Source organism: Lynx rufus, unplaced genomic scaffold, assembly GCF_022079265.1.
Source record: "Lynx rufus isolate CCGP_SWC_20201006 ecotype Redwood Valley unplaced genomic scaffold, mLynRuf1.p SCAF_7, whole genome shotgun sequence".
Classification (NCBI taxonomy): domain Eukaryota; kingdom Metazoa; phylum Chordata; class Mammalia; order Carnivora; family Felidae; genus Lynx; species Lynx rufus.
Genome location: NW_025814889.1, coordinates 130,576,509 through 130,598,074, shown reverse-complemented (window position 1 = coordinate 130,598,074; position 21,566 = coordinate 130,576,509). Strand labels below are relative to the sequence as shown.

The window sequence follows — 21,566 nt, the reverse complement described above, 5'->3', positions numbered from 1 at the left end:
CTGGAGTCAAGTGAATGGGGCAGAGAGGCAGCGGAGGGCAGCAGGCAATCCAGACTAAACCAGCTGGGGTCCTGTGGGCAGGGTACCCATGAGATACACAAAATGTATACAGCGGGCAGGAATTCACGCCGTTTGCTCACCGGCCTTCTCTGTGTGTGAGACTCCAGCCAGTCACTGCCAACCCTGTGCACGCACTTCCCCTCCTGAACAGTCAGGCGGGACTTACGTGCTGTAGTGGGCATATGGCTGTGAGCACATGCGTTCTATTCATTCATTCCCCAGACATTCGCTGAGCACCTGCTGTAAGCCAAGGCCCTTGCTGGGTGGCAGGGATACATCATGAATAAAACATGCAGAGTCCCTGCTCTGAAGCCAGGCATCCTCTAGTGAGGAAGACTGGAAGTAAACTGAGTCACCTTGCCTGGGGACAAAGGCCCTTGCCACGAGTCTGGCCCTGCCCAAGAGGTGAGAGAAGCTGGAGAAGGGGGAACCGGTTCTGCCCCCAGGCTCCTTCACAGCCGGTGATGGGCAAACGGAACCACTGCCAACCACAGAAAATCCCCAAACCTTACTGAGTCCATAGTTGGAATCACTGTCCTCTGCAAGCTTTCACAAGCTCCTCTAGCCCGGCAAAAACGCCTGGGCACCTGAGGTCACACTACCTGTAGCTCTCCACCCCTTGCTTTCTGGCAAGGGGGGGGAGGTGCATACGCACATCTGGAGACACAGAAGGCAGACAGGCTATCTTTTGCCTATGGACATGACGATAAACGCAGCAGCCTACACTGCCCTGGAGGGGGTGGGCAAGGACACAGGCCAATGCGCCGTCTCAGGGTGGTGTGGGCCAGGGTGGAGTGCTGGGCTGGGCTGGACAGAAGGGAAGAGGGGCCTGGGAGAAAGAGCAGACTTCAAGGAAGCCTTCCTAGAGGAAATTATGTGTCAGCCTAGAGCTGAAGCATGAATGGGAGGCATCCAGGGAGGTAGAGAGGAGGGAGTGGTAGGGACGTGGCAAAGGAAGGCCAGGCAGAAGGTGAGTTAGACAGTCCAAGATAGGGGGCCCCTGGGTGGCTCAGTCGGTTAAGCATCCAACTCTGGCTCGGGTCATGATCTAACGGTTCACGGGTTCGAGCCCTGCGCCGGGCTCTGCGCTGACAACTCAGAGTCTGCTTGGGATTCTGTGTCTCCCTCTCTCTCTGCCCCTCCCACCCCCCCTCAAAAATAAATAAGCATTTAAAAAAAGAAGAGGAAAGAAAAAGAAAGAAAGTCCGAGACAGGAGTGAGCATGGTGGGGGTGGCAGTCCGGGCAGCTCAGGATGGCTGATGAGTAGAGTGTGAAGAGCCATGAGCTAAGGGGCAGCAAATCCAGAGGCACCGAGGGTCCTGGAGCAGAGAAGAGGAAGCCCAGATTTTTGCCTTTTGCAAATCACAGTGGCTACAGAGTGGGGAATAGTTTGGAACTGGGTAAGAGGGAGTCAGAGAAGTCGGCTGGGGCTTGGAGGTGTTCTAATAATGCAGGGGAAGTTAGCAGTGGGCCAGACTAAGACGTGGGTGATTCCAGATTTGTTAAAGAATTGGCAATTAGACCAGACTGGGAATGGAGAGGTCAAAATCAAGGACGACTCCCAGATTTGCAGCTTAGGAAACCAGTTGGATGAAGGCCTGGCGTGTGAAGGGAGAGCGGCTGGGAAAAGGGTCTGTGGGGAAAATAGCTAAGTTCGGCCTGAAGTCCATGTATCTGCGGGATATTTAGGGGACCCAGTGCACCATGAAGTCAGGGGTAAGAGACAGGTCTGGGATAGAGTTAAGATTCTCGGGTCCTCCCCTGCAACGATGAAAACTACAGCCACAGGTGAGGTTCCGCAAGGAATTCCTACAGAATGAAACATGAAGAGGCCAAGGGGAGAGCCCCAAAGACACCAAATTTACAAGACAAGCAGAAGAAGAGGAGTTTGCAAAGGAGTCTGATAATGAGAAGAAAGAAGAGAGCAACAGGGCTGTCCCAGGTGCCAAGGGGAAAGGGCACATCGGGAGGCCCGAGTGCTGGGCTGGGTCACATGATGCCCACAGGGCACGGCAGAGGCACACAGACATGTGTAAAAATCCTCCCAGGCTAGTGCACAAGGGGAGAGAAAGGTACTGGAAACCTCTGCACCCTACTTTTTCATTACCCCCTGCTCTCCGTGAAAGGACGGGTAGAAAAATCCCAGATCCGTTTAGTGCAGTGTTTCCCAAAGATGGTCTGAGGAACCCTGCCCCGTGGGATGAAATCCACACGCACATCCATGTACACATGCTGTCTGTAGTGACCGAATGTTTAGAAGGTCGTGCACCACAGTCTCACATCAGGGTCCGATGATGCAATTCGCAGAGCAAACCCTCTGAACAGCCCAGTGGTGAAGAAACCTGTTTCACTTCATTTGATCCAGCATTTCCCAAACCTCTTTGGCAATGGAACCCCATTACCCCATTACCCCATTACCTACTAACATCTCTTGGGCTGGCGTTTGGAAATGGCAGCATTGATGGAAAAGGGCATGTCTAACTGATGAAATGTCTACGGCTGGTAACCCCCTGGCGAAAAGCATCCTCTCCCAAGCTTGGGATGAAAGGCGTCCTTGGTCTGGGTCCCCCTCATTCATTCACTGATTTAAAACGTATTGGGTAGGGACGCCTGGGTGGCTCAGTCGGTTATGCATCCAACTCTTAATTTCAGCTCAGGTCATGATCTCACGCATCGGGCTCTGTGCTGACAGCCCGGAGCCTGGTTGGGATTCTCTCCCTTTCTCTCTGCTCCTCCCCTGCTCTCCATGCACTTGTGTGTGCGCTGCGCTCTCTCTCACTCTCTCAAGATAATTTTTTTTTTTTAAATAAAAATAAAGAAAACGTACTGGGCACCTAGTAGGTGGTGGCGTAGCCAGAAGGGCTGGCACACTTGGGGAGACGAAGATTGAGGAGACATGAGGAAGGCGTTCTTTGGATGTGCACGTTCTTGGTAGAGGATACGGCCAGCCAAATAACCAGGCAGGCGCTGGCCAGCCAGCGTGGCAGGATGAGGGAAGGAACACCACCACTACCATTTATTAAGCACCTACTGTGTGCCAGGCACACTCCATAATAATGAACGAGCAGCTAACATTTATTGGGTTCCTACTCTGCAGTAGATAGTCTCCTAAGTCCATCAGCGTATTTATCCTCCCAACCACCCGGGAGATATTTATTATCTCCTTCACCAGATAAGGCCACTGAGACAGACAGACATGACATTTCTCACCCAAGGCCAAGGTTAGCAGTATCAGAGCAGGGATCTGAGCCTAGACAGTCTGCTCCAGATATTATACTCTTCAACTCTACATTCTACACCCTTTGGAAACATCCCGCTGATACTTGAACTTGGGTTGCTAGAGTCTGAATCTGAAGTGCCAACCGTTATACCCTGGAACCACCCACATTATTGACGTTCTTTGATCTTCTCGACATTTTGCCGCACGTGTTAGAAACCGCATTCACAGAGGAGGCTCCAACTTTCACACAGTTCATGGCAGGCAGCGCTGAGGCTCTTGAACTCAGGGGCGGGGGTCTGACTCCAAAGCTCACGCTCCTAGGTCTAGCACATCCTGCCGCCCAGACTGCTGTCATTTTTACAGGTTGGAATTGAGGTGATAGCATATTTCGCATCTACGGAGGCCTGGTGGCCTGAAAAGGCAGACTGGACAGTGGCTATGATGAGACGGCCTCCTGGACACAACCCCGTGTCAGGCTCCCACTCCTTATTTGTTGGGGTGGCAGGGAGGCGGGGAGGGCAGTGTCCAGGAGGTCCTAGAGGAGGGACCACCATGGCCAGGGCAGAGGGAGATGGGGAATTCGGGAGGGCTTGGACTGAAGTCATTTTACCGACCGGTATTTGACAGCCAGCGTGGCTATGTCAGGACATACCTGAGGAATGTCAGCCCAGGCTGGGACCAAAACCATGACTGTTTACCAATTTCCAGCAGCCTTGACCTTCAATGGCCAAGCAGGCTCACAGACAGTTCCCCTGTGCAAGTTTGGCCTCCTCTGAGGAGTCCTCCCTCCTTTGACCTGGAGTCATGGCCTTAAACCTGAGGTAGGTCAAGTTCATCTGCACCTTTCTACAGTCGCATGCTGCAGCCCCAATCCTGCAAATGCAGATTCCCGGGCCCCGAATGGCCGGGACTCTGCAGCACCTCTTCCAGAGATGCCAAAAGCAGTGCCTCTGAACCAGAATCTGCAGACTGCAGGCCTGGAGGCTGGGAGATGCTATCCCACCCAGCCCACGCGGCCCCTCGGCGGCCCCACACACACACACACACACACACACACACACACACACACACACGCCAGACCCCGAAGGAGCTCCTAACCGAAAGCCCTCTGTGCGGTGTGGATCTAATTAAGTTCTGACATCATCTCAAATTGAATCCTTTTATTAAACATTTATCTTCAGATTCCGGAGTGTCACAACACCCCATTGTCTTAAGTGACAGAAAGGAAAATAGCGTTTGCCTTTCCCACAGCAACCAAAGTCCTGTTCTCAGCAGCCCGCGAGCGACAGCCAGGTCTTTCCAGAGCCCTCTCTTCCTCCACCTGCGCGGGGTCCTTGGCGGTCCCCCTGCCCCGAGCTTGCCCCCGGTTCCTCGACACACCCGCCTCCCTCCTGATCTCCAGCCTCGCTGAGCTGTCTGGATCAGCTGCAACTTCTCTCAGTCATTTTCCTCAGCCTTCCAGAACCCCTTTCCTCCTGGGGATTGCGCTGGAGAGACGGAAGGCGGCCCGGCTGTCTCGGCTGCTCCTCTCTGAGCACAGGCTGGCTCTGGGGGGCAGAGCTCACGGGGTCCCACCCCTGGCCTCCCTCCACCCCGCTCCCAGACTCTGAAGGCTTCGGAACAGATTCTAGTGTTTTCGTCCTTCCCTGCTTCCCTAGCAGAGTGCCTAGCACAGAGAAGGCTGGCAAGGTGTCTTCATTGATCAGTGACTCAATAGTTAAAGACCAAGTGTTGTCCTCCGCTTTGTCGTTTGGAGAACTCTCTTTGGACGTTCCCCAAAGGTGATCGAATTCTAGCAGGCAGATCCCTGCCAGTCAGACTCCTGGGAGACTCACCTTTCCCTCATCTACAAGTGTCTCCTGGGCAGAACTCTCTTCTGGGGAGCAGACACTTCTGAGCAATGAGAAGCTCCCACCTGGGTGACCAGTCCAAGTCTTTTTAAACACCCGGGAATACTAAGGCTCGAGTTGCGATCGTTCCTTTCTCTAGGCATGACAAGACCCACCAGTCCCGTGACAACAATAATTACAGATCATGTATACCGACAGCTCACAACACACACTGTTCTAAGAGCCTTACATGTGCATTAAACTCATGGAGCCCACACAAGGAACTCTGGAATAGGTAATGTTCCTTACCCCATTTTACAGAAAGGAAACTGAGGCCCAAAGTGGTTAAGCAACTTGCCCAAGGCTACATACACACCCAGGCATTCTGATGGCCCCGGTCCTGAGTTTCTAGGAAACTAGGTAACATTTACCCAATAGTTACTATTTAGCAAGCTTGCGAGCCTCTAGTAGAACGGGCTCGTGAATAGAACCCACTCAACCAGTTGACACGATTGTTGAATCGCATGATATGGAAAATGCTGGAGCAGGATTTCTAGTGAATATTAGAGAGTCTCCCGCACCCACCGAGAGAACAGAAAGTGTGCAGTTCGATCACTGTCCTTGATGCATGTGGAATGCCGTTAGGACAATGACACAGAAACTCGTGAAATCCGAAATAACAAGACAGGCCAGCTGCACGAGAGCTGTCACGAGGCAGCCTGCGGTGGACGGCCGGATGAGTGGTCTTGGAGGTAAAAACAGAGCTGGAAGGAAAGAGACGCAGTTCTGAGATGCACCATCAGGAAAGGCTCCTTAGATCCTAGCTTCCAGGGGTGGAAGGCAGAATCATCTAGTCCACCTCCCAGCCATTAAAGAAAGGCTCTCTTCAGCATCCCTAAGACGCAGCCGACCGCTTTCAGCTTGAATGCCTCCAGTGATGGGTAGCTCACTACCTTAGGAGGCAATGCTGAAAACTACCACACTGGCTCGGGTACCCACCTGACATCTCCTGCCCTACACAGGACCAGGCAAGGTTGAGGTGCAAAGCTGAAGAAGATGCTCGTTGCGCCTGCACGATCCTGAGAGCGAGTGCCTCTTTGATTTGGACCCTAGGCACCTCATCTACTCCTGGCCCTGCCAGAACATCCCCACCCATGGCTCCCAGCTGTCCCTCTGGAGTAAACCAGACACTGTTTTAGGTGAAGGGGAGGAAAGAGTTTGATTCATCGGGGAGGGGAGTTGTAAGCAAAGGTGGGCACCGGGGCAAGGGGAAGATGCCAAGGCACAGCAGGGAGAGGAGAGTCAGGGCAGAGAAGGTGAAAAGCTTTGGGTCCCACTGAACATAGCTGGGATGTCTGGTTGTCCAGATGTCTGCCCTTTTTGCGACAGGCGCTGGGGGTCTTGAAGATTTCCAAGTCGGGGAGTGTGTTTGGCTTGAAAACAAGAGTGTGCTCGCATGAGCGGCATCCCCGGTCCTGTGGATCCTCATCACGTGAAACGTTTCCGTCCTCTTGGGTCAGCGGTTTAGATGGCATTTGACCACTTTGGCCTGGATCTCTGCCATGAAATCGAATGTGCCAAAGCAGGGAAAATGAACCACAGGGGGTTCGGAGAAAGCAGTTGTCAGAAAATGAAGGTGGATTATGCAAAGCAGAAAAGGCCGCTGGCATTTTTCTCTCCAAGGAGGGATCTGAACAACATACCGGAGATCTTCGTGAGATGCTATCAGGAAGGAGCGTCCCGGGGCACCTGGGGGGCTCAGTCGGTTAAGTGCCTGACTTTGGCTCAGGTCGTGATCTCACGGTCCGTGAGTTCAAGCCCCGTGTTGGGCTCCGTGCTGACAGCTCGGAGCCTGGAGCCTGCTTCGGATTCTGTGTCTCCCGCTCACTGCTCCCCCCACCGCCCACCCGCCTGCTCACACTCTGTCTCTCTCTCTCAAAAATAAAAAAAGGGAAGGAGCATCCCTCAGATGGCAATGTCCACAGGGCCGGGCCCCATGATCTTTGTGCACGAGGTAGGGGAAGGGACGCTATCTCTGCGGGAATTTTTATTTCCCTCGCATTTATTACGCGGCAGGCACGGTGTCCAGCACTTTTTGACGTCTTGTTGGGGTTTACAACAACCTTACCCCATTTTTCACAGAAGGAGATAGAAGCTTGGGGGGTGGGGGGAGTGGGACGGAGCCACGTGCATCATGCCCAGTCTCGTTCACTACAGGATGCCCGTGCTCACCAGCCTGCACCTCTGCACGGGGTTTGCAATTTCCCGGGTGGGTTTATTAGTTCTCGTTTCATCTATTCACTTCTACCATCAGGGAAGCAGGACCGCCCCCTGTTCCCACCTGGCAGATCAACAGACCTCCGCTGACTTCACGACCATCCCTTCTCTCCATCCCCACTGCCCCCACCCCGCCCGGGCCTCCACCATCTCTCCCCTGGACGCCTGCCACAGCGATCCAGGCAAGGGGTCCTGGTGGCTCCAATGGGGCTGGTGGCTTCCAGTCTCACCCTTCCCTCACATTCCCCACTTGGCCACCAGTACCAACATCCTAACATACAAGTCTGGTCACATGTCCCCCTTGCTTAAAACCCTTCATTGGCTCCCCACTGCTCCTAAATTCATACCTTAAATGGCTTATTAGGCCTTGAATAATCTGACTGCAGCCACCAACTCTCCCAACTGATTATACGCGCGCGCACACACACACACACACACACACACACACACACACACAATTATATCCAGCACAACCATCTGTCCTTCAGACAGACAAAGGCTCTTGGCCTCAGGATCCCGTCCTCTGTCTCTGGTTAACCCTTGCTCCTCTCCCTAGCACCTTTCTTCCCTCCCCTCTTTCATCTGCCACCTTCTACTTACCCTTCAGGGCTCCTCTGAGATGAGGCTTCTTCCAGGAAGCCTTCCTGACAACCCACCAGCACCCAGACTGAGCTATGCACGCTTCTGTGCACCCTCCAGGGTTCCATGCTCCGCTGTGATGATATCACACAGGGGTCACCTAGAAATCCACTGCCTGGAGTCAAATCTCAGCTCTTTTGATCACACTGGCAGTAAATCCTTAGATGCATTCCTTTACCTCTGTGCCTCCGTCCCCATGTCTTTAAAAAGTGGAGAACATGGGGCGCCTGGGTGGCTCAGTCGGTTAGGCGGCCGACTTCGGCTCAGGTCATGATCTCACGGTCCGTGAGTTCGAGCCCCGCGTCGGGCTCTGTGCTGACAGCTCAGAGCCTGGAGCCTGTTTCAGATTCTGCGTCTCCCTCTCTCTGACCCTCCCCTGTTCACGCTCTGTCTCTCCCTGTCTCAAAAATAAATAAAACGTTAAAAAAAATTTTTTTTTAAGTGGAGAACATAACAAAAGGGGTTTTTTGAGGATTAAATATAAAGTGCTAAGCCTGGCGCCTGGCTCATGGCGGCTTCTCCCAGAGGCCAGTGATCACCACCCCTGAGTCATACAAGTTAATTATTTGTCCCGGTGCCTCTTGGACTTAGTTGTTGGGGACAGAGAATCCTGCTGTATCAATGTCCCCTCTATTGCGGTGCCCAGTTCAAACCACCACACCTCGTAGGCTCTCAGTAAAAGTTGAGGACTAGCGGAAATACTGAATGCGTCAAAAAGCGTACAACTTGCCCAAGATCACATGGCTAACGGACGACAGAAAGAGGGACCAAATGCGAGTGCTCTCAGTGGCAAGGCCACCTTTCCACTACACCGTAAGGCCTCTCAAGATGAGGCAGAGCTGCTGACACATGACGGTATTTATTCATCACCCACCTGCCCCTGGGGTCCTGGGGTTGACAGAGTCATTTGAACAATCCTGTTTTGTAGGATCTATGCGTATCCGCTCCCTGTGCTCCCTGGGCATGCCTCCCCCAGGGAGCTCTCTTGACACAGCAGAGTAATCCCCATTCTCTTCAATGAGTCTGTGAGCTTCTCAAGCGCAGGAGCTGTGTGTGCTCTATCCGTGTCCCCCACCCCCACCCCCAATGGGCCCCAGCAAAGACAACAGCACCTACTAGCTAGCAGGCACTGAACAAGGCCTCTCAATACAGCGCTCTGGGAAATTCTCACAACTCTATGAGACAGGTCCCACTGCCTCCCCATTTTACAGATGAAGAGACTGAGGTTCAGAGGGCTTCCGTGGTGTAACGGTGATACAAACCCAGCTTGCCTCCAGACTTGGGCTAACCACTGACCTTCACGGCCTCCCTAATAGTAGGAGCTACACTAATGGATCCGTATTTCAGGAAGATTCCTTCACGGCCTGTGACAACACCCAGGCCTACAGGTCGATGTCACAGGGTGCTTTTAGGTTGGCTCATTACCTGAGCAGAGGGTCCTTAACCTCATCGGGAGCAGGCTTTCCATCACAACGTGGCATGAAGTGTGTCTGAGCTTTTCCTGTCTCCAGGGCCGCCTCCAGTGTCAACAATGGCGGGGGACGGGGGACAAAGTTGCAATGAGGGCGCTTGACGTTCAGGACCCAGATCCTTCCACCTCCTCAGAAGCCAAGCCCATTTCCGTCCAGTGTAGGGTCCTGACCACCATCTCCAGCTTCCCCACCCCAGCCCAGCCCAGTCCGTAAGCACCTCGGCCCGCTGGTCTCCGCCTGGATCCATCACATTCTTCCTGCCTGAGGTCGAACCCCCCATTCTTTCCCCTCCTTCCCGGCTCCCTTTGTCCAAGGCCGACTTCCCCACAATGTCCCGACTCCCCTCATCCCCCCCCACAGCTGGCATCCTGAACAAAGACGTTGTGAGAAACACTGAGACGCCCCTTCATTCATTCATTCCTTCAGTAACTCTTAGTGATATTTAGTGAGCACTTGCTATATGTAAGCACTGAGAGTTCAACCGACTGTGGTTAGCATTAAATCCACACAAAAGACTATTTTAACGTGTATGATTATGTTCATTAGGAATAGTCTTGGCTCCCGAGGCTTTTTTTTTTTTTAGGTTTTTAAATTTATTTTTGAAAGAGAGACAGAGAGAGAGCGCAGGGGAGGGGCAGAGAGAGAAGAGAGAGAATCCTAAGCAGGCTCCGCACGGTCAGCACCGAGCCCGATGTGGGGCTCGAATTCACAACCCGTGAGATCATGATCTGAGCCGAAACCAAGAGTTGGATGCTTAACGACTGGGCCACCCAGGCATCCTGTCAACTCCAATGTAAAGGATGGTTTACTCCCTCCTCATCACACAACCTTGGAGGTAAGAGGCCCAGGGCTGCTGCAGTTCCGTGGCGGCATTGCCCCCATGCCTTGAGCCTATTTCTACCATCATGCCGCTCTCCATCCGCAGGGTGGCTCCGTGGTTCAAGACCGCACCGGAGCTGCCCAAGCCAGGGGCCCACAGACGGCGCGTCCCACCCGCTGAGGGTTCTTTCTCAGAAGTGACTCCCACCCCCACTGCCGCTGCCATCCCATTGGCCAGAACTCGGTCACGTGGCCACCCGTGGCTGGGACAGCCGCGCAAACCCGCGGGGAAACGTCCGCGCAGGCAAAATATGGCAAGGCAAGGCAAACGCTGGGGTAGGGAACCCTGGCTGCGCCACCGCGAGGTGTAGAGAGGAACTGTAAAAAGAGCTCCTGTGCACTCAGCACCAGACTAGGAACTAGAACATGCAGTGCGTCGAAGCCGGTCCTGGGCCCTCCCTGCTGCCACCACCACCCCCGCCCCCCCACGACTCCCCCACCTCCGGTCCACACCCTCTTGAATTCCGTGGTCGGGGTTGCCTTGCCTGGCTTTACCGGTTCACCGCTTGTAAATGATCGTCAGCCTAGTTGTACAAGTTTTTACCTTTGTGAAAATAGAATCATACCATAAATATATATATTTATATATTTATATATAACATCTAGATGTTATACATATGTCATATGTATATATATATATGTTATATATAAATATATAAATATATTAAAAATATATATATATATATATATATATATATATATATATATATTTCTGCAGCTTGATTTTCTGTTCAGTATTATGGGTGTGGGATTCACCGGTGTTGACACGGGTAGTTGTAATCCATTCATTTTCACTGCTGTGTAGTATCCCGTTTTATCAACATACTCCAAGGAGTTAGCATTCTTCCGACAACAGAACCGTGGGCTCGTCCCAGTGTTTTGCCCTTACAAGCAGGGCTGGGAGGAACATTCGCACGCACATTTCCTCATGCCTACATGAAAGAATTTCTCCGAGGCAAATTTCTAAGAGAAACTGCTGGGTTGTGGGGGGGATACACATATTTTCATATTGTCAAACAGGTTTTTAATAAGCCAGGTGCAAAAGGTGGTGGCGATGCCCCAGGGGCTCTAATGGTTTGAGACAAGTGTTCATCCATTTAGGAGGATGGAAATGTGTAACACACTGCCTGCCCGCAGACCTGGGTGGGCACACATACGCACACACAGACTCATTCATTTATTGTCCATTTGTTCAATAAACATTTGTCATGTAGCCATTCTCATCAATTAGAAGCCACACCATCAGTGTAATGATGATTCTTCAGGAGGAAAGAAACACAGTGCAGTAAATGAATCCATCAATTATAAGACACATTCTAATTTCAGCAACACTGAAATGTGCGTGTGAGAGCATCTTAGAGTCAAGGGAAATATGGTACCTTCAGGGAATTCTCTAGAGGAAATTCCGCCCTTAGGAGCTTACTTGTTCCCAACAATACCCTAACAGAGGTCATGGTCAAAGCAGACACAAGGTGCTTGAAAGCCTTGCTACCCAATCCCAACTGTGGTCCACTTGGGAGCTTGTGAGAAATGGAGTCTCAGGCCCCGCCTCAGAACCACTGAGTCAGAATCTGGCTTAACATGAACCCCGGGCGATTCCCATGCCCATTAAAATCTGAGAAGCAGGCAGAGACCCATAGGGAAGAGAAAGAGTCTTTCCAGTTGAGGGCAATCAAGAAAGGCTTCCTGAAAGAGGCATCATTTGAAGAGGAAAAACTACATCTGTGCTCAGGACCTCTGGGAGGTGAGCTGGCGGTCGGTGGGCCAGACACCTTACCCCCTTCTCATCCCGCCCCAGGGGAACCTGAACGGGACCTAGCCCATAGTGGGTGTCTGAAATAATCCAATGAGTGCATGAACGAATGAGCGAGCTCACAGACAGCCACACAGGCTGCTTCAAACCCTCCAGCACCGGCTGCCGCTGGCATCGTGCTGGCGGCTGGGGGTCCCAGCCAGGGAGGAGCCCGGCACTGCCCACCCACCCCAAGGTCTCCTGAATCCCCGCCGGCAGGGAGGGCCCAGCCAGCAAAGCGAAAAGCCAGGAGCAGAAAAGGTTGAAAACACAGAGAAAGCAGCTCCCACCAAACCCTTCATTTGCTTCACTTAAAAAATTACTTAGCCAGCCTCCTGCCGGTGCCTCCCCCCCTCCCTCCGAGCACCCGCCCCGCTCTCCTTCAGCTTCTCATGAATATGTGGGAAATAAAACGGCGTCTGTTCAGCCCCTAATGACCAGGTTTATGAAGAGCTTATTGTATCTCAAAGAAATGAGACAGCAGTTGGTGTTGTGAGATATTAATGTGCTTTTTACAAAGCTGATGAAACCTCCTTTAAACTACTTAATACCTGCAAGCTGAAATTTCCAGTCTGAGAGTAAATTCCCGGAGGCAGAGCTGAGGCAGAGCCTCAGGCACAGCCCTTGGCCTTTCTGTCTCAGCTGGGCGGGCAGTCATTCGGCTCTGGGGTCGGTGGGGCACTGCTGCCCTTTGGGGTGGGGGTCCAGTAGAGATTTCGTGATTGTTGGGGGCCTTGGCAGAATAATCCTTTCTAGTTCACAGTGGGAGAGTCTCTCCCACATCCTCCTGCTCTAAGAGCTCAAAGTCAATGCCATTCTGGGGAGTGGGGCGTGAGATGCTCCCCCCTCAGTTCAGCCTGGACCCCCAGCCCCCCTGGGGACGTGGTCCCTGTCCCCTCTTCTGCCCTCACCCCCACCCAGCCAGCCCTCTACATGGGAGCCATCTTCTTGTAAGTCTCCAGTCCCGCTCTGATGTCACGCGTCCACCCCGGCCGACCCCTCACACGGGTTGCCCTTCATCCAGCAGGTGTGCCGGCAAATGTCTAGCAACTGGCTCTCCGGGCAGGGAAAGGGGACCTCGATCTATCGTACGTGCCAATTCTCAGGGTGCAAATCCTCCCACCGTGGCTGCCCGCGTGAGTGACCAAGAGACTCTAACGAGCAGCCGCCGGAAGCTAGTGCAAGCCTGCTCCCGCGCACCTCTGCCTCTGGGCTCCCTTGTACCCCCAACTCCGGTCCAGGGGACCTTCCCCGACCCCCCAAGATAGTCTGTCCCCTCTTGTGTGCCCCGCACCTCCCTGCCTTTGCTCTTGCTGGTCTCTGTCCTAGAAATCTCTTCTCACCGCCCCCCTCCCCGACTTCCTCATCACCCTCCGACACACACATGCTCACTCTCACTCACACACTCACAGTCACACGTGCCCCCCCTGTGCGCCCCGAGACACGCTCTGCTCTGTCGCCGCACAGACCCTGCTACACCACAGCGTCTGGCATCCATCTCCCCCCGCACACTACAAGTTCCGTGGGGACAGAAAGTATACGTTTTTCCTCTGTGTCCCCAGCAGGTTACACCGAGCATGGCATACGGTTGGCGCTACACAAATCTTAGCTGAACAACTAACTCTGCTGTCATAAGGCCTCATACATTTGGCTATAGAGTATGTGGGACATTACATTCTAGTAAATTCCGTGCTGTCTTCCCCCCACCCCCAGACTGAGAGCCCCCGAAAGGCAGGGAATCAGGTTAGATTTCCCTCCACCGCCCCAGTGCCAGGCACATGGTCAGCCCTTAGTCCCTACCTTGGGGAGAGAGCCTGCCTAAGGACGAAGCCAACTGAGAGGAAAACCAGAGATGGGGAGAGAGACCCCAGATTTTTGAGCACCTGGATTCATCTGTGCCTGAAGCCGTATCAGTCCCTGGGCTTGATGAGCACCAACCTGAAAAAAATACAGCAGGACCCTAGGCTGGCATCAGGAAAGCCAGACTGCGCCACTCTGCACTGACTGTTGTGACGTCTCGAAGATGTTCTACCACATTTCAACTCCAAACAGAGGTGGCTGAGTGCTGCTGACGCCACCTCCCTTTCATGAACCTCAGCACCTCTTCGTTCGGACTGAATCCGTGGCCACAGAGCTTCAAGTGCTCCTGAAGACCCTTTACGCCTCCAGCCCACCCTCACCGCCTCACTGCTACCGTTAGCCTCTGCCCCAATCTCCCACCTCACCGCCCCCCCCCCCCAGCCTTTCAAATCCCTGCCCAGGGCTCCTCGGCATTTGGTCCAGAGGTCAGGAACCCCTGCTCCTAACCTCTTTTGTGCTCACTCATAGAAACCTGCCTGTCCCTTGAGGACATGACTCACAGGGCTGATAATTCACAGGGGGTGTTTTATTGCCTCTTCCCAAAGGCCCTGTCTAAAACTCATCCAGTCTTCTCTTCCCCGACTCTCTCCTGCCCAGTCCCAACTTGGCATCCCCCCCATTCTTTGAGGAGGTAAGCACGGGCCCACCTCATTCTCCCAGGCCACCCTGCAGCCATCTTGGATTTCACAAGCAGTCAGACAGCCTTCCCAGTACCTGGCCTTGAACACCTTGCTCGGTGAGCACATCTCAGTCCCAGCTTGCTGGTTGTTAACTGCTGAAATCCTGTGTACCCAGGATTTCAAGCAGCCCCACTAAGTGCAGGAAGAGGGCTGTACAGGGGTGGCTCCCGGCTGTGACAGATAGAGCAAGGAGCAGCTGGGACTGAGGCCCCATCTCCTCTCCCCACTCGCCAAGAATTGGTGGAGGGCTGAGCTCTGTGCCCCGGGCCTGGCAGCTCTCCAAGCCCTGGGCCCAGCGAGGGCCCCAGAAGAACAGAATCTTCCTACAGCCGGAGTGGCTGGGCCAGGCTGGGCATCTCATCACCCATGAGAGCACTACCTCTGAGGTTTCCGCTCTTCTCCTCCCCGCCCCCCACTCCACCACCCACAGGGGCATCCTTCCCGGCCTCCTAGGTCGCCCAGCAGGAGGGCTACCTGCTTGGAGAGGGCCTCCAACACGATGGCATGGGACAGGGTAGGAGAAAATTCTGTATTTACTGAGACAAAGTAAGTCTTACTCCAACAGAGACATGTTGGAAGCAGCTGGTATGGTTCCCTGCGGCAAATCGTGGTCCAGACAGGACCATCATTTAGCTAGAAAGAGCCTCACACAGGGGCGCCTGGGTGGCGCAGTCGGTTAAGCGTCCGACTTCAGCCAGGTCACGATCTCGCGGTATGTGAGTTCGAGCCCCGCGTCGGGCTCTGGGCTGATGGCTCAGAGCCTGGAGCCCGTTTCCGATTCTGTGTCTCCCTCTCTCTCTGCCCCTCCCCCGTTCATGCTCTGTCTCTCTCTGTCCCAAAAATAAATAAACGTTGAAAAAAAAAATTAAAAAAAAAAAAAAAAAAAGAAAGAGCCTCACACCAATAGTTTCTAAGAACAACCAATGATTTGGGGTTTATCAGAATAATGTGATGAGTGCTTTGCGTATCATCCTTAACTTGGTAGGCAGCTTCCTAAGACATACTTAACTACGTATAGAAAATAAAAGTGAACGTTTAGTTTTGTCTTCTATATTTATTGGTATGACCTTTCCGATTGCTAGAGACTTTGAATGTCGTCCCTACCTCCACCCGACCCGAGCCACCCAGTTCATGGTCTCATCCTTGAACCAATGCCACGTCCCCTCAGTGATCTCAATCGCTGGCCCCCACTCTCTGACTCTCATGCCCCAGTCTTCCACCTTACTCCCAGGAGCCCCCGGCTCTGGCAGTTATTTGACCCCCACCCCACCCTAGGCTTCCAATGCATTGACCCCATCACCTCTTCACTGCCTCCTTCCCCAGCTTAGAGTCTGACCCATCTTCATAATCACTGCCTCCCCCACCCCTGCTCTTGGGCTCATTCCACAGACCCCCACCCTGGTGCAAGGCAACCCTCCAGCCAGACTCAGCCACACCCTAGATGTAGCTGGGCCTCATCCCCTCTCACACTGCATCGCTCCCTCGTCTCTCCAGCTATCATGCCTTCCCTCTCTTCTGGAACATTCCCACCAGGATCACTCATGCCTTAACATCTCCCCCAACACAGAATGGACAGCAGAGCAGCAGACACCCCGCCAGCACAGTACAGGAGGGGCAGAGGGGCGTTGAGGGAAAGAGACAACAAACGATATGTGGGAGGCTGGGGCAGCCAGACCAGCATGTGCAAAGGTCCTGTGGTAGGGGGGAGCATGCGTGACAGAAGGCTGAGATGGCATGTGCACAGAGAGGGAAGTGGGCAGGAAATAAGGCCAGACAGAGGTTGGGATCAGGCCGCTTTAAGATGCTGAGCTTTCCTTACAGGACTGGGAAGCTATTGAGCATTTCAAGCTAGAAGTGGCTTGATCAGATTTGCATTTTCAAAGGATCGCTACGATTACTCTGTAGACAAGGATGAGAGTGAGTGCAAAATGACCAGTGGGGAGGCTGTCACGCAGAGAAGCCAGGATGGTGGCCTGGCTGTGGGTGTTGCTGCCAATGGAGAGAACTTGACAGTTTTGAGAGACACTGCGAGTGAATGCAGGCAGGACGTCCTAAGGGAAGGGACCTGCGGTCAGGAAGAAGAAATGTAGGCAGTGACAACTGGGCTCAGGCTTGCATCGGCAGCGATGGAGAGGCATTCACTGAGCTGGTTGGTGCCTGCAAAAGACCAGGTTTGAGGGGAAATGATCATGAGTTCAGATTTGGACCTTCTGGATACACAGTGCCTTTAAAACATCCACCAGGAGACATCAGATCGGCAGGTGGATACCAGGTCTGGCCCTCACGGGAGAGTCTGGGCTGTTGGTGACCTCACACAGCCCCTATACAGCATCTCTTGAGCCCTTCCTGTGTGCCAGGCACCGCGCTAGGAGCTCATGGTCTAAAGATCACTGGGGCACGGCCCGTGCAGAGAAACAGCCAGGTTGCAAGGGAAGCAGGTATGGGTGCGGGCTGCTAGCATGAAACGTGGGGCCCTTAGAAGACAGGGTGGAGGCACCACCCACAAGCCCTTAGCCTGGGATTGAGCAGTGTCCCCAGTTTGTTGTTGTTGTTGTTGTTTAATGTTTATTTTAGTTTTGAGAGAGAGAGAGTGAGCAGGCCAGGGGCAGACAGAGAGGGAGACACAGAATCCGAAGCAGGCTCCAGGTTCCAAGCCATCAGCACAGAGCCCGATGCGGGGCTTGAACTCATGAACCGTGAGATCATGACCTGAGCCAACGTCAGCCACTTAACCGACAGAGCCCCCCAGCCGCCCCGTGTCCCCAGTTTGTTAGGAGTCTCGGGGCCCACATCTCACCTCCTGCACGGATTGCTTACAAAGATGCCCGGCACCAGATTGGCACTGATGAGATATTTGCCAGCTTGAGTTGAAAGCAAATGAAAGCACTTTGCAAAGCACTTTTCAAATACACTGATTTGTAATTTTACCAATAGGGAGGAGATTTTATCCTCTTAGCAGCTAGACTCTTAGCAGTAGACTCTTCTCAGGTCCTAGAGGGAGTTGAGGCCTCCTGGGGATGCTTGAGGAGAGGGCGGAGAAGCAGGGTGGGTGGGCAAGAAGGGTTCTGCCCCAGGGGAGCATTTCAAGCGAAACGCTGTGCTCCTGAGTCCCCACAGAGCTTCAGTGAAGTTACCAGAAGTCTCCATATCCTCTGGGGAATCGTTTTTCTTGCAGAAGTCAGGAAAGGGGGTGAATATGGTACAGAGACAGTGATTGGGGCGATCAACCATCTTCTCTGCAATATGTCGCATAAAATAATAGCCTTAGAAATGCCTAAAACGCTTCCCTTTATAGAAGTACACCTGTATCGTATAGAAGCAGGTGTAATATGATATATACACAGGTCTATGTAGGAACGCCCTAAAATTCCTAAATCATATCCGTAGTACATGATAAAACCTACTTTATGGGATATGAAGGTTCAGCACCCCATAGGAAAACAGATTGCTAACACGGACCGAGAACTGTATTAATTAGGTTATATTAGCTACTGTCACAGAAAAATCCCAAATGTCAGTGGCTGAATATAGTCAGCATCCAATTCTCCCTCACAGCGATGCCCCCAAGCACTTTTACCGACGTGCCAGGCACTCGCTCTGAGCACTTTATATGTGTCAGCTCATTTAATCCACGAAGGAAGAACTCCTTTGATCTCCACCTCTCAGGTGAGGAATGCCAGGCTGGACCCAGGCCACAGGAGCTGCCAGCATGGGTTTGCCTATTTATTCATTCAGAGAAAGTTCGTCTGCTGGTGCAGTCGGGGGGGGGGGGTACGACCGTGTGTGAAACTGACAGAGGTTTCTACTGTGGCGGAGCAGACCCGCTTGGCAAGCTCCAGCCCACAAATCAGCCCTTCACGAAGACCACATTCACTTCACAGTCGTTGGTGGAGCCGGCTGGGACCTTGGGTTTTCATCTGAGCCTGTGTTCACCTTCTCGGCCATCTGCCAGAAAAGATTGAGTCAAAAGGCCTTCGTTGGAGCCCTGGATCTATCGTTTCCTGACCACAAGTACTTACTCGGATCATTTAGCCTCCCTGAGCCTCAGTTTCTTCATCTGTGCAATGGAAGAGATAATAGTCCTCTCACAGGCCTATGGTAGAGCCAGAATGAGTTGTAGTTCAAGAGCCTGGCAGTGGGGCTCAGCCCCCACTGGGGGCTCAACCCCTCCCCATCATCCCCCCCATCATCCTCCTCCCCTGCCCAGAGCAGCTAGGGGCTGGGCACAGTGGATTCCAGGCCCTGCAGACGGGAAGGCACTTTGCAAGCTCGTTTAAGGGCTGTGAGAACGTTTGTCGGCATCCGTGTGGGGTCTGTCTTCTTTGCACAGCGATCTGCTCTCTGGCATGCAAAATGCGAGGTGACTCCCAGTGGAGCTGGGGCACAGAGGCGGGTGTACTGACGGGTTCATCAGCCTCCTCCTCGGCAGTCCCCAGCCCCGAGCCAAACCTCTGCTGCCCGCCAAGCTTCAGCTAATCCTCAGAAGCCTCGATGCAGGGACGGAAGGCTGGGTTTTGAAGTCTTAGGCCTTAGATCCTTTCCATTGCACCGCGGGTGTGTGTGTTTTGATTCACCAGGCAGATGTCCAAACAGACAAAGTGATACCTTCCTTCAGGGGCCGGGGAGAGGGCTGAGCCAGCTTCAGAAGAGCCAGAAGTCAGCAAGAGGCCAGTGGGTGCTGAGCCCCTGGAAACTCTGATGTTTCACGTGTCCTTTCTCCTCTTGTTTTCCAGGGAACTTCAAAGGTCTCTGCAAGCAAATCGATCACTTCCCAGAGGATGCAGATTACGAAGCTGACACAGCAGAATATTTCCTCCGTGAGTGCATGCAATTTTTTCTCCCTTCTGGTGGTGGGTCCAGTCCTTCTAACCTCCAGAGCACCAAAGGCCAGGACTATCCAGAGATCCCTGTATCAGCAGAGGGCAGGAAAAAGCTGAGCCTCGCTCCTTTCCTCCTGTCTGGAGGCCGAACCTTCATGCATGCTGTTCCCTCTGCCTGTAACCCTCTTCCCTCCCCTTTGTCTGATAAACTCCTATTCATCCTCCAGGTCCCAGCCTGAAACATCACCTCCTCCAGGAAGTCCTCTGTGCCCCTAACGGGTTCCCAGAGCACAGCACATTTATCATGCTGTGGGGTCCCGATCTATTTGAGTAAACATCTCCCTGGCAGTCCCACCAATTATGTTAGGCCAGGGACCCACCCTATCTCGTTCACATGTTCATATTCCCAGCCCAATGCCCTTCACATAATAAGCGCTCAGTAAATATTTCTTGACTAACTCAATGAAGAAACTCATCAGGCAGTTTCAGATTGGAACTTCGACCGAGAACAAGACATGAGATTTTTTTTTTCTTCCCCCACAATCAAGTCACGGTTAAATCCTGAGGTACATGCTGTGACCTTAAATCCACCTGAGGCATATTATCAAGAGAAAGCATTTTGAGTCCCAAAGAAAACTTCTCAAGAACCAACAAAAACTAACAAGGTAAAATGCTCCCTGAGAAAGGGATTTCCAGGAGAGGGGCTGAGGGTCCTTGACACCTGGGACAGCAAAGCCACCCAAGCAGAAGTGGGTGAAAGCTGTGCTCCACGCTCTCAAGAGGCTCTTCTAGAAGAGGTTTGCTCTCCACCAGGAGCGTCCCCACCTTCTGTCCCCGCTGACCTTCCCAGCCGCATGGAGGCCGCTAAAGCCTCCCTCCCATCCGCCTCCCCCCCGCCCCCAGCAGAATGGCTAGCATCACTCTCTGATCACTTTTATGGAAAATATAGGAGGCATTTCATTACATGGATCACCCTGTCTCTTTCAGTAACTACTCTTCACATCAAAGCCAACTCTCGGGTCAGCCTTAGAATCAACCTGGTTTCATTGAAAAGCCCATGGAACATGAAGTCAGCCCAGTGGTGAGGAAGAGAAAGGAAGGGAACACGATGTAATTTATAGATTTCTTTTGAAAGGGAGAAAAATATCTTACAATGCTCATCATTTCCGGTTATGAACTCCCGAAAGGCACTGCTCTTAAATGGAAGTCCTAAAAGACGGGTTGGGCTATCGTTCCCCACTACCACGTCCGGGGCTCTTGCAGGAGCAGTGCGGTGGCATAAAAGCGGGCTGAGACCTAGGCCAGAGCCTGCAATCGGTGGTGGGGAGATCAAGGTGAAAAATACAGGCGCAGCTCGTGGCCCCAGGCAGCGCCCAGCCTGGCCGGGAAGCCCCTCAGAGAAACAGCTGGCCTCGGGAGACGCGGCGCGGGACGGATGCGGCCTGCTGGTGGCGGTGGGAGTAGGGGGACCACAGCCTAAGCCTCGTGCCAGGAGCCACCCTGGTTGAGCACAGTAAGGATGTGATAATCAGCTAGAGGGCTCAAAGGAGGAACGTTGTCTCCTTCATTGCTGTGCCTAGAACAGCTTCTGGAATAGAGCAGATACTCCATAAATGTTGTCTGTTACATAAAGGGCAGATATAGGAGTCTTCAGTGGCTGTTTCTACCTACTCCATACCTCCATAGCCTCATTGTTTAAGAGAGAATCACAGAAAGTGTTTGGTTCACTGGGGTGTCCCCGGACAAAAGACCTGAATTGGTTAACTGCTGTTAACAGGGCAGGATTCCAAGGGTCTGATTTAAGCTTACTTAACCCAACAGTATTTTTTGAGCATTGTAACAAGAGTCGGCAAACTTTTTCTATAAAGGGTCAGACAGCAAATATACCAGGCTTTGTGGGCCACACAGCCTCTGTCCCAACTACTCAATGCTGCCCGTGGAGTCTAGACATAATGGAAGCCAATGAGTGTGGCTGTGCTCCCAGGAAACTTAACTTCATTTACAAAAACAGGCAGCAGGCTGCACTTGGCATAGTTT

At 52.9% G+C, this 21,566-nt stretch overlaps 1 protein-coding gene across 1 annotated transcript in view; it reads left to right on the top strand.

Annotated features, from left to right (window-relative positions):
- Positions 1-21,566, top strand: part of CACNG2 (calcium voltage-gated channel auxiliary subunit gamma 2) — a 107,752-nt gene that overhangs the window by 74,906 nt on the left and 11,280 nt on the right. The window contains exon 2 of the mRNA XM_047067113.1: positions 19,443-19,526. Within this exon, the coding sequence (XP_046923069.1) occupies positions 19,443-19,526 (84 nt within the window). The remainder of the gene's footprint in view (positions 1-19,442; positions 19,527-21,566) is intronic.